Here is an 18,160-nt window from a genome sequence, read left to right as displayed (position 1 = left end):
CCCCAGCCGTCTGCTTAACCTCCGCTAGAGACTAAAATTACAGGGAACCCCACGCCAATTTTTTTTTAAGAAATCCTTTATTTTAACACTAAATGACAAGTACAGTAACCAACACTGTCACTGTACTTATTATATATGTGATTGACATGTTTCTATCTATCTAATCTATGTGTGATGCTCTATTCTTTCTGTTCTAAATTGTCGGGTACCGGTGTATGCCGCTAAGGAATTGCCGGCTTTTCATGTTTCACTGTGAGCACTGTTCCCATCGATTTGGGCAATCACTGTAATGCCACAACCACCATGGCTGTGACATTACAGTGAGTGGCAGACAATCCCTGCATGATTGGTGCTCTAAATAGCGCCAAACAAGCAGGACAGGGGACCCGAGCTCCCACCCGAGCATCGCGCAAGTACTCGGCGAGCTCCGAGCATCTCGAGTACTGAGATGCTCGGGCGAGTACTGAGCAGTGGCGAGCATGCTCGCTCATCACTACTGATGAGCTTTTTTTTTTCCATGGACCAAACTTGTGTGAGAAGAAATTGTAACATGCACTAGTTTCTTGCATATGTTGAGATTAGACTCGCTCATTCAAGTCATTCAAGGTGCACAAAAAAAAACCCATACGGATCATCCGTATAGCATCTGATTCATACGTATATGTTGCAATTCTTTGACATAAGAAACTGTATTTAATATTGTAAATTTTTAATGAATGCTGCTGTATAAAAACGGATTGTATATGGATGACAAGTAACAAAAAAGTCATCAGAGTTTTCTGAACGAAAGTGAGATGAGTTTTTAAAAGCTCGTGTGACTCCGACGCACATTGAACTGAAAACAGTGCAGGTGTCGTCGGCCCCCTATCTTCTACAGGCCTAGCGAGTTTTTGACGAGTGTTTGATGCTGCGTACTTTTGCTGCCAAAAAACATGCAGCATCTTATAGTTCCACCAAAATATAAGGGATTTCTAGAAATCTCATGCCAACTGTGCTTTTTTTTACGCTGAATAAACTGACCTGCAGTGCGTGAGTTGGATATCCTCAATATGTCAATTTCTCTTGTGGGTAAGTTGAGCTGAATTTTATGTGCAGATTTTCCCCATAGAATTGCATTAAAGGCAGAAAATCTTCAGGTAAAAAAACACATATGTGTTTTTACTACATTTCCACTGCGGGAAGGCACAAAAAATGCATGTAATCCAATCAATAAAGTTTTGTCAAAGGCAAATATGAAAAACAAAGCAGCTTTATTTAGAACATGAAAAAGAAAAAGATAAAAACCATGGTGCCAAAAGCTCAATAAAAATGCATGCAAAATAACACTCAAAAATGTAATGAAAAAAACACAAGTAACTCAATTTACCTAAAAGGTGCAGCAATTATACAGAAAATCTGCAAGATGAAAAACTGAAGCCTATGGGTCCGTGAAAAACACAGTACTCCCATACCTTCCTAGTTGCATCCTTGTGCTGTGACCAAATCCAGTTAATTGCAAAGGATCCATAAAATGTGAATACCATACAGATGGTGTCTGTACAGCATCAGTTTTCTTAACACACCCATTGAGTTTAATAGGTGAGCCTGATTAAAAAAATGGATCAAATTAGTGCATTCTGTAATTTTTTACATGTGGACAATCAGTACGTGTTTAAAAAGGCTCATGTGGACTACCTACCCCATTGACCTGAAGTCTGTCAGAACAAAATGTCCTAATAATGCCAGAGCTGTCAATCAAGGAAGCAAGGGTGAAGGAAAACAAGTAGTGGGGAAGATGCAGTGAACTGCTCGGCGACACCTAGGGTGCACTGAGCACCTTATTAGCATATTTAAATTAAAAAGAAAAACATTTCTGGCAAATTCTTTAATAGATTTTGCAAAACCGAAGAAATGTGTCAGCACACCTGTTGGTATAAGTGTAATGTGTAGGTGCATGTTCACACTGTGGCCATTTAAAAGACAAAACCTACAATAAAACAAATGAGCAAATACCCTGCAGTAAGTAAATAAATAGCAATAGTACATGTGCGTAATATAGGGTACTTAGTTGACAATATTTTGATCAACAGAGCCTAAAAGTCATCCCACCGCGACAAGGCGCACCTGATCAGTAAGGTCCATAACTCATATAGTCCACCTCACTTTGTGCCAGCAAGCCTCAAATAGACGGGGGCAGAGCAGGAGCCAGACCTGTTTCACATCTGCCCATGGAAAGCTATATAGACAAGATGCACAGCCCAAAAAGGGGGAGCAATGCAATAAAAGGACCTTTCACAAAGACATAGAAAAAAAGCAAATGTGTTAATCTGTATTATATGTTAAAGAGAAACCCTTTACACTTACATTCCGGTTAAAGGAGTTTCCTGGTAAGAGTGGCAGCGCCATGGTTATCAGCAGGCTGGGTGTCACACTGATCAGCAGCAGTGTCCTGGGTGTAAGTTACTGAGCTGCTGCCACCATGGAGACGGCATGGTTTCTTTTCTGGTTACCTGGTAACTGCAAGTCTACTCTCTTCCTCTTTTTTTAACGCTACAACTTTATTTAAAAGTGTCACAAAGACTAAAAATGACAACATACAACTTCTATACATATCAGTAAAGAATCATAAAATTATTATTTTTAATAGCTCTGGGTAAATTTGAATAAACCAGGCATTTGTAAAAGTGCATATGAAACTTTAAGTAACCCAGGATAAGCAGACAACGGCTATTAGGGTCTCAAGTAATACAGGGGCGTCAAAAATAAAGTCTTGGCATAATGGGAGTAATGAAAAAAAAAATTATTTGAAACACATATTGAGAAACCTCGATTTCCACGTTTTTTGACACACAAACAACATTTTTGTTATTTTATGTAAGATAGGGTGCGTCTTTTAAATGGCATCCCATATCTCTGTTGTACTTACATTATCTGCTACTCTTCAACAGAATAATTAAATAATGAGATTCACAATGCAGGTGTAAACCCAATAATGAGTAAATTCCTACATACAGTACAGACTAAAAGTTTGGACACACCTTCTCATTTAACCGCTTTACCCCAGAGGGTGGTTTGCACGTTAATGACCAGGCCAATTTTTACAATTTTGACCACTGTCACTTTATGAGGTAATTACTCTGGAACGCTTCAACGGATCCCCCTGATTCTGAGACTGTTTTTTCGTGACATATTGTACTTCATGATAGTGGTAAAATTTCTTCGATATCACTTGCGTTTATTTGTGAAAAAATTGGAAATTTGGTGAAAATTTTGCAAATTTTGCAAATTTCAAAATTTTAATTTTTATGCCCTTAAATCAAAGAAATATGTCACACAAAATAGTTAATAAATAACATTTCCCACATGTCTACTTTACATCAGCACAATTTTGGAACCAAAATTTTTTTTTAGTAGGGAGCTATAAGGGTAAAAAGTTGACCAGCGATTTCTCATTTTAACAACAAAATTTACAAAACCATTTTTTAGGGACCACATCACATTTGAAGTCACTTTGAGGGGCCTTTATGACAGAAATACCCAAAAGTGACACCATTCTAAAAACTGCACCCCTCAAGGTGTTCAAAACCACATTCAAGAAGTTTATTAACCCTTCAGGTGCTTCACAGGAATTTTTGGAATGTGGAAGAAAAAAATGAACATTTAACTTTTTTCACAAAAAATGTTACTTTAGACCCAAATTTTTTTATTTTCGCAGGGGTAACAGGAAAAAATGGACCCCAAAATTTGTTGTGCAATTTCCCCTGAGCACGCAGATACCCCATATGTGAGAAAAAAACAGTTTGGCGCACGGCAGGGTTTGGAAGGGAAGGAGCGCCATTTGACTTTTTGAATGTAAATTTGCTTGAATAATTAGGGGACACCATGTTACCTTTGGGGAGCCCCTAATGTGCCTAAACAGTGGAAACCCCCCACAAGTGACCCCATTTAGGAAACTAGACCCCTTAGGGAACTTATCTAGATGAATGGTGAGCACCTTGAACCCCCAGGTGCTTTACAGAAGTTTATAACATTGAGCCGTAAAAATAAAATTTTCACATTTTTCCAACAAAAATGTTTTTCAGCCCCCAATTTTGCATTTTCATAAGGGTAACAGGAGAAATTGCACCATGTAATTTGTTGTGCAATTTCTCCTGAGTAAGCCGTTACCCCATATGTGGGGGAAAACCACTGTTTGGGCGCACGGCAGGGTTCGGAAGGGAAGCAGCGCCATTGACTTTTTGAATGTAAAATTTGCTTGAATAATTAGCGGATGTGCCCCTGATGTGCCTAAACAGTGGAAACCCCCTACAAGTGACACCATTTTGGAAACTAGACCCCTTAGTGAAGTTATCTAGATGTGTGGTGAGCACCCTGAACCCCCAGGTGCTTCACAGAAGTTTATAACATTAAACCGTAAAAATAACATTTTCACATTTTTCCAAAAAAAATGTTTTTCAGCACCCAATTTTGCATTTTCACAAGGGTAACAGGTTGCGTTTGAGGAGTCCCTGATGTGCCTAAATAGTGGAAACCACCCCACCCTCCCCCCAGTGACTCCATTTTGGAAGCTACACCACTCAAGGATTTTATCAAGGGGTATAGTGAACATTTTGAACCCAGAGGTACGACACAGAATTTGATAACATTAGGTCATCATATTGAATAAGTTGTCATTAGTCTTGAGTGCAAGTGCTCGCTATTTGAGTTTGCATCAGGTACTAGGTTATGCACCAAGTATCGCGGGTGCTCAAGTGACATGCTCGAGTCCCTGCCCCGCATGTTTTTTTTATTTGACACCCAAAAAAAACATGCGGGGATCGCTCGTGCATGGCAGGCAATCCCCGCAAGGTTTTTTTGGCTGTATAACAGCTGCAAAACATTTGGGGAGGAGACTCGAGCATGTCACTCGAGCACCCGCCATACTCGGTGCATACCCAAGCACCCGATGCAAACTCAAGTAGCGAGTACTTGCGCTCACTAGTCACCATATCGTCGTCATTTTTTTTTCTTTACTTCTGAAAAAATCCCCACCCCAACCCGGACCTTAGCCCAACCCTAACCCTAGCCCAACCCTAACCCTAGCCCAACCCTAACCCTAGCCCAACCTTAACCTTAGCCCAACCCTAACCGTAGCCCAACCCTAACCCTAGCCCAACCCTAACCTTAGCCCAACCCTAACCCCAACCCTAGCCCAACCGTAACCCCAACCCTAACCCCAACCTAACCCTAGCCCAACGTTAACCCAAACCCTAGCACAACTCTAGCACAACCCTTACCCTAGCACAACCCTAACCCTAAAGTTTATTTTTTACGCCGTTCCTCGTGTGGTATAAGTGATTAGACGACATCAATCTTCGGGTCGGTGCAATTACAGCGATGCCAGATTCATATCGGGTTTTTATGATTGACAGCTGTCACACACTAAAAGACGCATTTTTTTGCAAAGACTAGTTTTTGCATCGCCATATTTTGAGAGCTATAATTTTTCCATATTTCGGCAGACAGAGTCATGTGGCGGCTTGTTTTTTGCGGGACAAGTTGACGTTTTTATTGGTATCATTTTCGGGCAAATTACATTTTTTGATCGCTTTCTATTCCGATTTTTGGGAGGCAGAATAAACAAAAGTCAACAATTCAGGAATTGTTTTTTTGGTTTTTTTTTATGCCGTTCTGCGTGTGGTAAAATTGATAAGGTAGCTTTATTCTTCGGGTCAGTACGTTTACAGGGGTACCACATTTTTTTTTTTTTATATATATATATATATTTTGGCGCTTTTACACAAAAACTATTTTATAGAAAAAAGAATTGTTTTTGCATCGCTTTATTCTGAGAGCTATAACTTTATTTTTCTGCTGTTGGAGCTGTATTGCGGCTTGTTTTTTGCGGGACAAGATGACGCTTTCAGCGGTACCATTTTTATTTACATTCGTCTTTTTGATCGCGCTTTATTCCATTTTTTGTTTGGCGGTATGATGATAAAACATCGTTTTATGTTTTTTTTTTTCCGTGTTCACTAAAGGGGTTAACTAGTGGGACAGTTTTATAGGTCAGGTCGTTCCAGAAGCGGCGATACCAAATATGTGTACTTTTATTGTTTTTTTTTTTTTTTTCATAAGATTATTTATTTATGGGTACAATATATATATATATTTTTATTATTTTTTTTTCATTTTTTAAATATTTTTACAATTTTTTTTTTTTTTCTCTTTCTGACATTTTTATTACTTGTTCACATTGTGCCACTATGGGACTTTCACTTTTTGCAGCCTGATCGCCTGCATGGCATAGAGAGCAGCAGCTCCCTATGCCATGCAGCCTGTCAGCGCTGCAAAGGGAGAAGTTACTTTGGTCGTGCACTGCGCATGACCAAAGCAACTTCCTGCCTCCGGCGACCCGGATGTTGTCATGATGACATCGGGTCACCATGGCAACATCCGGGACCGAATTCAGACGAAGCTGGACGCCGGCAGAGAAGGTAAGTATCGAGCTTACCTCCTCTTGCCACCGGAATGCTGCGATCGATTTCGATCACAGCATTTCGGGGGTTAATGTGCCAGGAACAGTGCGGGACTGTTCCCTGCACATAGCACAGGGTGTCAGCTGTGACAATCAGCTGACACCCGGCGGTGATCTCGCCCGCACCGCTTGTGTGCGGGCGAAATCGCCAGGGCGTATTAATACGTATCAAGCCCATAAGGCCCAGGGCACAGATACGTACTAATACGCCCGGGGTCAGAAAGGGGTTAAAGATTTTTCTGTATTTTCATGACTTTGAAAATTGTACATTCACACTGAAGGCATCAAAACTATGAATTAACACATGTGGAATTATATACTTAACAAAAAAGTGAAACAACTGAAAATATGTCTTATATTCTAGGTTCTTCAAAGTAGCCACCTTTTGCTTTGATGAATGCTTTGCACACTCTTGGCATTCTCTTGATGAGCTTCAAGAGGTAGTCACCGGAAATGGTCTTCCAACAATCTTGAAGGAGTTCCCAGAGATGCTTAGCACTTGTTGGCCCTTTTGCCTTCACTCTGCGGTCCAGTTCACCCCAAACCATCTCGATTAGGTTCAGGTCTGGTGACTGTGGAGGCCAGGTCATCTGGCATAGCACCCCATCACTCTCCTTCTTGGTCAAATAGCCCTTACACAGCCTGGAGGTGTGTTTGGGGTCATTGTCCTGTTGAAAAATAAATGATGGTCCAACTAAACGCAAACCGGATGGAATAGCATGCCGCTGCAAGATGCTGTGGTAGCCATGCTGGTTCAGTATGCCTTCAATCTTGCATAAATCCCCATCAGTGTCACCAGCAAAGCACCCCCACACCATCACACCTCCTCCTCCATGCTTCACGGTGGGAACCAGGCATGTAGAGTCCATCCGTTCACCTTTTCTGCATCACACAAAGACACGGTGGTTGGAACCAAAGATCTCAAATTTGGACTCATCAGACCAAAGCACAGATTTCCACTGGTCTAATGTCCATTCCTTGTGTTCTTTAGCCCAAACAAGTCTCTTCTGCTTGTTGCCTGTCCTTAGCAGTGGTTTCCTACAGCTATTTTACCATGAAGGCCTGCTGCACAAAGTCTCCTCTTAACAGTTGTTGTAGAGATGTGTCTGCTGCTAGAACTCTGTGTGGCATTGACCTGGTCTCTAATCTGAGCTGCTGTTAACCAGCGATTTCTGAGGCTGGTGACTCGGATAAACTTATCCTCAGAAGCAGAGGTGACTCTTGCTCTTCCTTTCCTGGGACGGTCCTCATGTGAGCCAGTTTCTTTGTAGCGCTTGATGGTTTTTGCAACTGCACTTGGGGACACATTCAAAGTTTGCCCAATTTTTCAGACTGACTGACCTTCATTTCTTAAAGTAATGATGGCCACTCGTTTTTCTTTACTTAGCTGCTTTTTTCTTGCCATAATACAAATTCTAACAGTCTATTCAGTAGGACTATCAGCTGTGTATCCACCTGACTTCTGCACAACACAACTGATGGTCCCAACCCCATTTATAAGGCAAGAAATCCCACTTATTAAACCTGACAGGGCACACATGTGAAGTGAAAACCATTTCCGGTGACTACCTCTTGAAGCTCATCAAGAGAATGCCAAGAGTGTGCAAAGCAGTCATCAAAGCAAAAGGTGGCTACTTTGAAGAACCTAGAATAATAGACATATTTTCAGTTGTTTAACACTTTTTTGTTAAGTATATAATTCCACATGTGTTAATTCATAGTTTTGATGCCTTCAATGTGAATGTACAATTTTCAAAGTCATGAAAATACAGAAAAATCTTTAAATGAGAAGGTGTGTCCAAACTTTTGGTCTGTACTGTATAGGAGTATAATGACAAAAGCTAGGGTCTACAATAATCCCCTCTTCCAATACTGTGGGCACCCTACTACAGTATCAAACTACTCAAAAAAAACAATAAATGTCCAATAGTCACAAATCCATCAAATTTATTATACAACTAATAAAATAAATTCAACACGGACTATAATGTAACAAAAAAAGAGAACCGCTGCAGTAAAATAAATCGCACTGCATACATTTCCCCAAAGATTACACCAGACGTCAAGGACATTGAGTTTTGTCTGGGATCAGTGTCATTACATATTTTTTAGGAATACAGTCATGGCCAAAAGTGTTGGCACCCTTGAAATTGATCCAGAAAATGAAGTATTTCTCCCAGAAAATTATTGCAATTACACATGTTTTGTTCTACACGTTTATTTCCTTTGTGTGTATTGGAACAACACAAAAAAACAGAGAAAAAAAGGCAAATTGGGCATAATTTCACAAAAAAAAATGGGCCGGACAAACTTAATATTTTTGGAATAAATAACTGCAATCAATCGATTCCTATGAACTATCAACAAGCTTCTTACACCTCTCAACTGGAATTTTGGACCACTCTTCTTTTGCAAACTGCTCCAGGTCACTGATATTTGAAGGGTGCCTTCTCCTACCAGCAATTTTAAGATCTCTCCACAGGTGTTCAATGGGTTTTACATCCGGACTCATTGCTGGCCCCTTTAGAACTGTCCAGTGCTTTGTTTCCATCCAATTCTGTGTGCTTCTTGAAGTATGTTTGGGGTTATTGTCCTGCTTGAAGACGAATGACCTAGGACGCAAACCCAGCTTTCTGACACTGGGCACTACATTGCAAACCAAAATCCTTTTGGTAATCTTCAGATTTCATGATGCCTTGCACACAGTCAAGTTACCCAGTGCCAGAGGCAGCAAAACAACCCCAAAACATCTTTGAACCTCCACCATATTTGACTGTAGGTACTCTTGTTTTTTTCTTTGTAGGCCTCATTCCGTTTTATGGTAAACAGTAGAATGATGTGCTTTACCAGAAAGCTCTATCTTGGTCTCATCTGTCCACAAGGCGCTTTCCCAAAATGATTTTGGCTTACTCATGTACATTTTGGCAAACTGCAGTCTAGCTTTTTTTAAATCTCTATCAGCGGTGGGGTCCTCCTGGGTCTCCTGCCATAGTGGTTCATTTCAGTCAAATGTTGACTGAGAGTTCGCGCTGATACTGATGCACTCTGAGTTTGCAGGACAGCTTTAATTTTTTTGGGGACTTGATTGGGGCTGCTTATCCACCATCCGGACTATCCTGCGTTGCAATCTTTCATCAAGGATTAGCTACAGTGCCATGGGTTGTAAACTTCTTGATTATGTGGCGCACCGTGGATAAAAGAACATCAAAATCTCTGGAGATGGACTTATAACCTTGAGAGTGTTGATATTGTTCAACAATTTTGCTTCTCAAGTCCTCAGACAGTTCTCTTCTCTTTCTGTTCTCCATGCTTAGTGTGGCACACACAGACACAAAATGCGAAGATTGAATCAACTTCTCCCCTTTTTATTTAGTTTCAGGTGTTATTTTCATATTGCCCACACCTGTTTCTTTCCACAAGTGAATTTGAATGAGCATCACGTGCTTGAAACAAAGTCGTTTACCCACAATTTTGGAAAAGTGCCAACAATTTTGTCCGGCCCATTTTTGGGGTTTCGTGTGAAATTATTTCTAATTTGCCTTTTTTTCTCTATTTTTTGTGTTGTTAGAATACACACAAAGGAAATCAACATGTGTATAACAAAACATGTGTAATTGCAATAATTTTCTGGGAGAAATACTTCATTTTCTGGAACAATTTCAAAGGTGCCAACACTTTCAGCCATGACTGTAAATATCTTTGGAGTTATGTCAAAATGACTGTACACAGATAGATCATATTATGAAATAAGACCTATTCCCCACAACCAGCTTATAGAAGAGGATTTTTCACATCTGCATATCTACTATGAGTTGTATGCACTTGCTATTTTTCTGTTTTTAGCTATATGCTAATATGTCACTTCCTTGTTAAAAATGTTTTTTTTTAACAAACTGTGCACAAAATTTCAAACAGGAGGCAGGTCACTGAAAAATCAGTGACCTGTCATTAAAACACCAGTGGCAGGCGGTGGGGCCAGGGCCGGAGCCGGAGAAGATCCTACCCACAGTCCCATCCTTGTGCGCCGAATTCTCAATGGGAGAAAGTTTCAAATGCTGACTAAACAAGAATCACAGAGCGGATTTCTTCATCAAAGGTATCGATTTAATCAGTATAGAAGCGCCATCACGGCTTTGCCTTTACTTTGCTAAATTGTGCTGACAGGTTCTCTTTAAGGGGTGTCATAAGATAGCCGATTTGCATATTATTCTCCCATGGATCATTGCCTGTAAGACTCCATACTCAGCTGATCATTTCCCCTACGTTGCCTCAAGTATGGCATCATTATCCTATCAGCCTCTGCTGTACACTGTTCAGGGGAAAGAATCCAGAAAAAGGCTGTCTCTAGATGGGGAGAAAAAACATTAAAACAGGCTTTCTGCAGATGTGTTTGTGGCTTGGCATTTATCCCAGGTTATGTTTCAAGGCTCATTAAAGGGGTTAGCCGGGACTCACCTATTGATCAACTATCGGTGGAATAGATCAGTAGTAGAAGATTGCTTACATCCAGCCAATGTCGCAGCAGACACCAGCTGATTGGTGGTTGTCTGATACCCAAAAACCCAACCCAACTCAAACTGATGACCGATATATCCAGCAGATAATTCCTTTTACCCTTGGAGATGCAGCAATTTTTAGTTTTTTTTATTGTGCTTTTGTTTTTTTCTCTTTGCCAAGAGCCAAAACATTTTTATTTTTGCACCAATATACCCATAAAAGGGGCTTGTTTTTTGAGGGATGAGTTGTAGTTTTGAATGTTACCATTAATTTTACCATATATTATCCTTTAAAACGTTAAAAAAAATCCACGTAGGGTACAATTGAAAAATAGCAATTTATAGTTGTTTTTTTGTTTTTACTACTTAGGCCACTTTCTGGGAAGTTTTTTTTTCTTATTTGGCCATATTCAGGCTCCCGTAGCTCTTTATTTTTCAGTTGACAGAGTTGTATAAGTGCTTATTTTTTTGAGTGACAAGAAGTCATTTTTATTTTTATCATTTTGGAGTCTAAATTACTTTTTAATCTCTTTTGATTCCATTTTTTTTGGAGGAGGTAACCTGCTATTTTGTTCATTTTGTTCCCATTTCTGCGTTCACTCGATGGGACATTTTGTTATTTCAGACAATTAAGCACACAGCAATAGCAAGTGTTAATTTCTTAGACTTCATTATTTGCATTTTGGAAAAAAGGAGATTTAAACTTTTAAATATTTTTTCAAAATATATTTTAAAGTTTTCTACATTTTTATTAGTCCCCTAAAAGACCTGAACTTCAGATCACTTGAGCGCTTAAATAATACACTGCTATAATAATGTACTGCAGTTTATTGGTACAATTACCAGTCTCCTTACAACACCCAGACATGGCCTAACATTGACTGACACAGGCCCCGATTCATCATTTGAGTATATGTTTGTCTCTTTCCTTTTTTGTCTTGTTGCTATTTTTGGCACCAAATTCATCAAAATGGAGCACACAATTCATGGGTTTGACACAAAATAAAAAAAAACTGGAGTGGAGGTGTGCCAAATTTTGCATCAATTGATTAATCAGGCTTAAGCATTTAGAATTGCTTGACTCCATCAACAAAGCGGAAAATAAAACACAGGCGAGTATCTATAAAATAAGCTATAAAAAAGGCAAAAATAGAAAAATGAATTGGGTGAAAAAAAAAAAAAAAGGTGCAAGACACACAAAACTAAACGAAAAACAGGCATAAAGGCAATGATTAAATGGGGCCACAGAGCCTTCAGTGGGCCCCAAGCGATGGTCCTTGGATGTTACACTCTCTCATTCCTAACCTTTTAAATGGTATACAATTGACATCGAAATCTAAGCGGTTTAACAGTTTGATTAACTTACAGTTAGGTCCATATATATTCAGACAGAGACAACATTTTTCTAATTTTGGTTCTAGACATTACCACAATGAATTTTAAACAAAACAATTCAGATGAAGTTGAAGTTCAGACTTTCAGCTTTCATTTGAGGGTATCCACATTAAAATTGGATGAAGGGTTTAGGAGTTTCAGCTCCTTAACATGTGCCACCCTGTTTTTAAAGGGACCAAAAGTAATTGGACAATTGACTCCAAGGCTATTTCATGGACAGGTGTGGGCAATCCCTTCATTATGTCATTCTCAATTAAGCAGATAAAAGGCCTGGAGTTGATTTGAGGTGTGGTGCTTGCATTTGGAAGGTTTTGCTGTGAAGTAAACATGCGGTCAAAGGAGCTCTCCATGCAGGTGAAACAAGCCATCCTTAAGCTGCAAAAACAGAAAAAAACCATCCGAGAAATAGCTACAATATTAGGATGGCAAAATCTAGTTTAGTACATCCTGAGAAAGAAAGAAAGCACTGGTGAACTCATCAATGCAAAAAGACCTGGGCGCCCACAGAAGACAACAGCGGTGGATGATCGCAGAATAATCTCCATGGTGAAGAGAAACCCCTTCACAACAGCCAACCAAGTGAACAACACTCTCCAGGAGGTAGGCGTATCAATATCCAAATCTACCATAAAGAGAAGACTGCATGAAAGTAAATACAGAGGGTTCACTGCACGGTGCAAGCCACTCATAAGCATCAAGAAGAAAAAGGCTAGACTGGACTTTGCTAAAAAAAACATCTAAAAAAGCCAGCACAGTTCTGGAAGAACATTCTTTGAACAGATGAAACCAAGATCAACCTCTACCAGAATGATGGAAAGAGAAAAGTATGGCGAAGGAATGGTACAGCTCATGATCCAAAGCATACCACATCATCTGTAAAACACGGCGGAGGCAGTGTGATGGCTTGGGTATGCATGGCTGCCGGTGGCACTGGGTCACTAGTGTTTATTGATGATGTGACACAGGACAGAAGCAGCCGAATGAATTCTGATGTATTCAGAGCCATACTGTGTGCTCAGATCCAGCCAAATGCAGCCAAACTGATTGGTCGTTGTTTCATACTACAGATGGACAAACACCCAAAACATAAAGCCAAAGCAACCCAGGAGTTTATTAAAGCAAAGAAGTGGAATATTCTTGAATGGCCAAGTCTGTCACCTGATCTCAACCCAATTGAGCATTCATTTCACTTGTTAAAGATTAAACTTCAGACAGAAAGGCCCACAAACAAACAGCAACTGAAAACCACCGCAGTGAAGGCCTGGCAGAGCATCAAAAAGGAGCAAACACAGCGTCTGGTGATGTCCATGAGTTCAAGACTTCAGGCAGTCATTGCCAACAAAGGGTTTTCAACCAAGTACTAGAAATGAACATTTTATTTACAATTATTTAATCTGTCCAATTACTTTTGGTCCCTTTACAAACAGGGTGGCACATGTTAAGGAACTGAAACTCCTAAACCCTTCATCTAATTTTAATGTGGATACCCTCAAATGAAAGCTGAAAGTCTGAACTTCAACTGCATCTGAATTGCTTTGGTTAAAATTCATCGTGGTAATGTCTAGAACCAAAATTAGAAAAATGTTGTCTCTGTCCAAATATATATGGACCTAACTGTATGTAAGTGGAGGAGAGTCTAGATGGCAAGTGACCGCAAAGATCTATATCGTATACCTGTTGTCATGTGATTGATGACACATATGGGGAATACAGGGGATATTCAGAGCAAAGTACTGTAATGCACATGCACCGGGAGACGCCAAAGAGCTCCAATGAACCGGAAGTAAAGCCGGCATTACAGTGCTTTGCTCTGAACTCAGTAGGTTATACTAATATACAGGTTACTATAATGCTGTAAAAGAGGCAGCATTAATGGTGGCGGCTGTAGTTTATATTGGGAAAAATTGGTGACAGGTTCTCTTTAAGAAGTTAAATGCCGCTGTCAATTTCAAATAGCGTTTAAATGTAACTTTTGCTCACATCTATCGGCTCCCAATTCCAGGCTGAGCTTCATAGGAGACCAAGATTTTTATATACTGAGGCATTCCAGTATCTAATATATATAATTGTCTTATCCCGTCCGTCTGTCCAGGAAATCCCACGTCGCTGATTGGTCAGGCCGCGGCCAATCAGCGACGCGGGATTTCAGAACAAGATGGCGGCCGTTAGCGGCTCACCCTCACACGCTCACCCTCAGACTCTCACGCTCACGCTCTGACGCTCACGCTCAGGCGCTCACCCTCAGACGCTCTGACGCTCACACGCTTACGCTCTGACGCTCACCCTCAGACGCTCACGCTCAGAAACTCACGCTCAGACGCTCATGCTCACGCTCTGACGCTCACGCTGACGCTCATGCTCTGACACTCAAGCTCAGGCGCTCACCCTCACACCCTCAGACGCTCACCCTCAGACGCTCACGCTCAGAAACTCACGCTCAGAATCTCACGCTCAGACGCTCATGCTCACGCTCTGACGCTCACGTTCTGACACTCACACTCACGCTCAGACGCTCACGCTCTGACGCTCATGCTTTGATGCTCACCCTCGGATGCTCACCCTCGGACGCTCACCCTCACCCGCTCACCTTCTCACGCTCACATTCTCACGCTCCCACGCTCACCCTCACATTCTCACCCTCCCACTCACACGCTCACCCTGTGCTAGCCGGTCATCTCCCTCACACGCTCACCCTGTGCTAGCCGGTCATCTCCCGGCTGCTCGCAGCAGAAGTACCCCAACCGGCGGCCTCGCTCCCCGGTCCTCCAAAATTCGTTAGGGGCCCCGGAGGGATACATTTGGCAGTTAATTTAAAGTAGTGCACAACCCATTTAAACACTGCTTCGCTGATTAGTCGCGCCCGGTCGGACGCATACATATTCTAGAATACCCGATGCGTTAGAATAGGGCCACCATCTAGTATAGTATAAGTGATCGGCTGATCGCATGTTTTGCAATACTGAGGCATTCCAGTATATAGTATAAGTGATCGGCTGATCGCATGTTTTGCAATACTGAGGCATTCCAGTATATAGTATAAGTGATAGGCTGATCGCATGTTAAGTCCCTAAGGGGACTAAAAAAAAAAGCACACAAAAAAGTTTTACATTTCCGTTTTTGTTTTTTCCTCCTCTTCTTCTAAGATCCATAAGATTTTTATTTTTCTGTCCACATACAAGTATGAGGGCTTGTTTTTTCCAGGGCGAGATGTAATTTTAAATTAATTTTATTACATAGTGGACTGGAGAACAGGAAAATAAAATCCAAAGTGTGATAAAATTGCGAAAAAAGCACAATTCTAACATTGTTTTTGGGAATTGTTTTCACAGCATACGTCATAAAAATGACTTGGCAATATGATTCTCCTCATCAATACAATTACAATGATTCCAAACTTTTCGGTTTTTTAGTGGTAAAAAAAAATTTGAAATTATTTTTTTTTAAATTTTTTTTATTGTGTCGCCGGTTTCCGAGACCCGAACGTTTTAATTTTTTGATCTATGGGTCTGTGTGATGGCTTATTTTTTGAGGGGTAAGACGACATTTTTATTGATAATGTTTTGGGATAGATGTGACATTTTGATCACTTCCTATAGCATTTTTGCAGTATTGCAGCAAAATAAAAAATCTGTTTACCGTGTTTATTTACCAATCGGGTTAATTCTGTTTATCTTTTGATAGATCGGAAGGGATTGATATAAAATATGAAAAAAAAAAAAGGTTCATATTTTTTTACTCTATTTATTAGTCCCCTTAGGGGACTTGAAGCTGCGATCATCTGATTGCTTGTATATACAGCAATACTGCAGTATTGTTGCATATAGTAAAAATCATGGTCCACTTTGAAGCCCAGCCAAAGGAGCTACGTGATGGCAGCCAATGGGGTCTTGAACAGAACCCTGGCCGTCATAGCAATCCATCGGCACCGATGGTGGATTCGCCCTCATTTCTCGGCACAGAGTGTGACAACAGCATTTAACAGCTTAGCTATTGTGGGCAGAGCTCTGCTTCACCCTATGATGTCAGAGGCAGATCCTGGCTGTGACACACAGCCATTATCTGCCAGGTATGGGTTGTGCTCACCCCGTCAAGAGCTCTCCACACCTGCTACCAACTTGTGCCATACATGTATGCCGGATGTCAGTAACGTGTTAAAAAAATTAAAATTCATCTCACCGCCTTTTTCCCCAGAACAATAAAGAAATAATAAAAATAAACATTTGATATCACCACATCTGTAAAAGTGTATTCGAGGAGAATATAAAATAAAAAAAGATTTTTTTTTTTTGTTTTATCACCATTCCTCTTTAAAAAAAATGCAATATAAGTGATCAAATCATTGTATGTACCTCAATTTGTTATCTATAAATGTGTCAGGTCACTAGGTAAAAAAGAAGCCTCCGAAAGGCTCAATCGCTGAAAAATAAACATACTATGGCGAAATTCTTTTGCAAACTTCTCAATTTTTTGAAACAAACACTATGGAAGTTTAGTATCACTATAATTGTATCCCTATGATAGTACTAACCTGGAAAAAGAAGTTTCAGAGTCATTTTTACCACAAAATTAATGGTAAACACAAAAACAAAAAAAACTGTAGTGGTATTGTATGGCAAAATGGTGTTATCCAAAACTACAGCTTGTTCCACAAAAAACAAGAAGCCCTCATATGGCTACGTTTACGGAAGAACAAAAAAAAAAAAAAAGTTATGGCTCTTGGAAGGAGGGGACAAAAATAACTAAAGAGCAACGATACTAAAAATCGCCCAGTCTTTGGCCATGTTTGCACGATCAGTATTTTCCATCAGTATTTGTAAGCCTAACTAATGTATTCTTGTAAATGCTTGTCCCCGCAGCCCTGCTCTACAGAAGTTGGATATTGGTTGATTAACCCTTTTGCAAATAGTGTAGATGTTAAAGAAGCCTCTTTTTTAAGGGCTTTTTTCTGCAAAAACGACAACTGATGCCATCAGCTGGGACAAAACATAAACTGATCCTGATGTCACGGATAAATAGAACCCCAACCTAACAAGGAATATTTTCCCTGCACTTTATGACCAGTGATCTCCTTCCCTGGTGATGTGACAGCTTCATATCAGAACACTTTTTACTTACATTCCGGTTAAAGGAGTTTCCTGGTAAGAGTGGCAGCGCCATGGTTATCAGCAGGCTGGGTGTCACACTGATCAGCCTCCGGTGTAAGGCACTGATCTGCTGCCACCATGGAGACGGCATTGTTTCCTAGCTCGTTACCTAGTGACCATCTATTCAGTTTTTTCTAGTTTTTTTTTTTTTTGCTATGCAACTTTATTCACCTGTGAAAGATCAGTGTACAATGTCCTGCTCAGCTGCACAGAAATACCAATATCAGGGGTAACGTTAGCAGATTTTGTTAGTTCAATCTATAACATTTTTTAAAAACTTTGTCAATAAAAATACATAAAGGATAATTTATCAAGAATTTTGAGATTGTTTTCTAGCTTCTTTATATGTAAAGGGTGCTAAATTTATTAAGCATTATGTAACGGTGACAAGTATGGAACAGAAAAGGTGTAGCATCGGTGTCTCTGCCCCGTACTAGGCAGAGACGCCGTCCCTCTCACCTCCCCGCTCCTGGCGCGGCGTCCTCCAGCGCTTCTCTCCCTGCTGCTTCCGGCACGCGCTCCTTCCCCGGCAGTGTGCTTAGGGCGCGCGCGCGCTCCCCCTCTCTTAAAGGGACCGCGCGCGCTGTCCTAAGGAGTCCCCGGCCAATTGCCGGAGGACCTCCCATATT

The 18,160-nt window shown here is 40.6% G+C and overlaps 1 protein-coding gene across 2 annotated transcripts in view; it reads right to left on the bottom strand.

Annotated features, from left to right (window-relative positions):
- Nucleotides 1-17,652, bottom strand: part of EFHC2 (EF-hand domain containing 2) — a 140,464-nt gene extending 122,812 nt beyond the window's left edge. The window contains exon 1 of one of the 2 annotated variants that reach the window (XM_073667242.1): nucleotides 17,503-17,652. In XM_073667242.1, coding sequence (XP_073523343.1) covers nucleotides 17,503-17,622 — 120 coding nt within the window. In that variant the 5' untranslated portion in view covers nucleotides 17,623-17,652. Of the gene's footprint in view, nucleotides 1-2,343; nucleotides 2,498-17,502 lie in introns of those variants that run through there. The other variant, XM_073667243.1, reaches the window with a different exon arrangement.
- Between the last annotated feature and the right edge of the window lie 508 nt (nucleotides 17,653-18,160).

The sequence above is a fragment of the Phyllobates terribilis genome, unplaced genomic scaffold (assembly GCF_046119375.1).
Source record: "Phyllobates terribilis strain yellow unplaced genomic scaffold, ASM4611937v1 Scaffold_2__4_contigs__length_985480577, whole genome shotgun sequence".
NCBI lineage: Eukaryota > Metazoa > Chordata > Amphibia > Anura > Dendrobatidae > Phyllobates > Phyllobates terribilis.
This window is presented reverse-complemented; position numbering and strand designations above follow the sequence as displayed.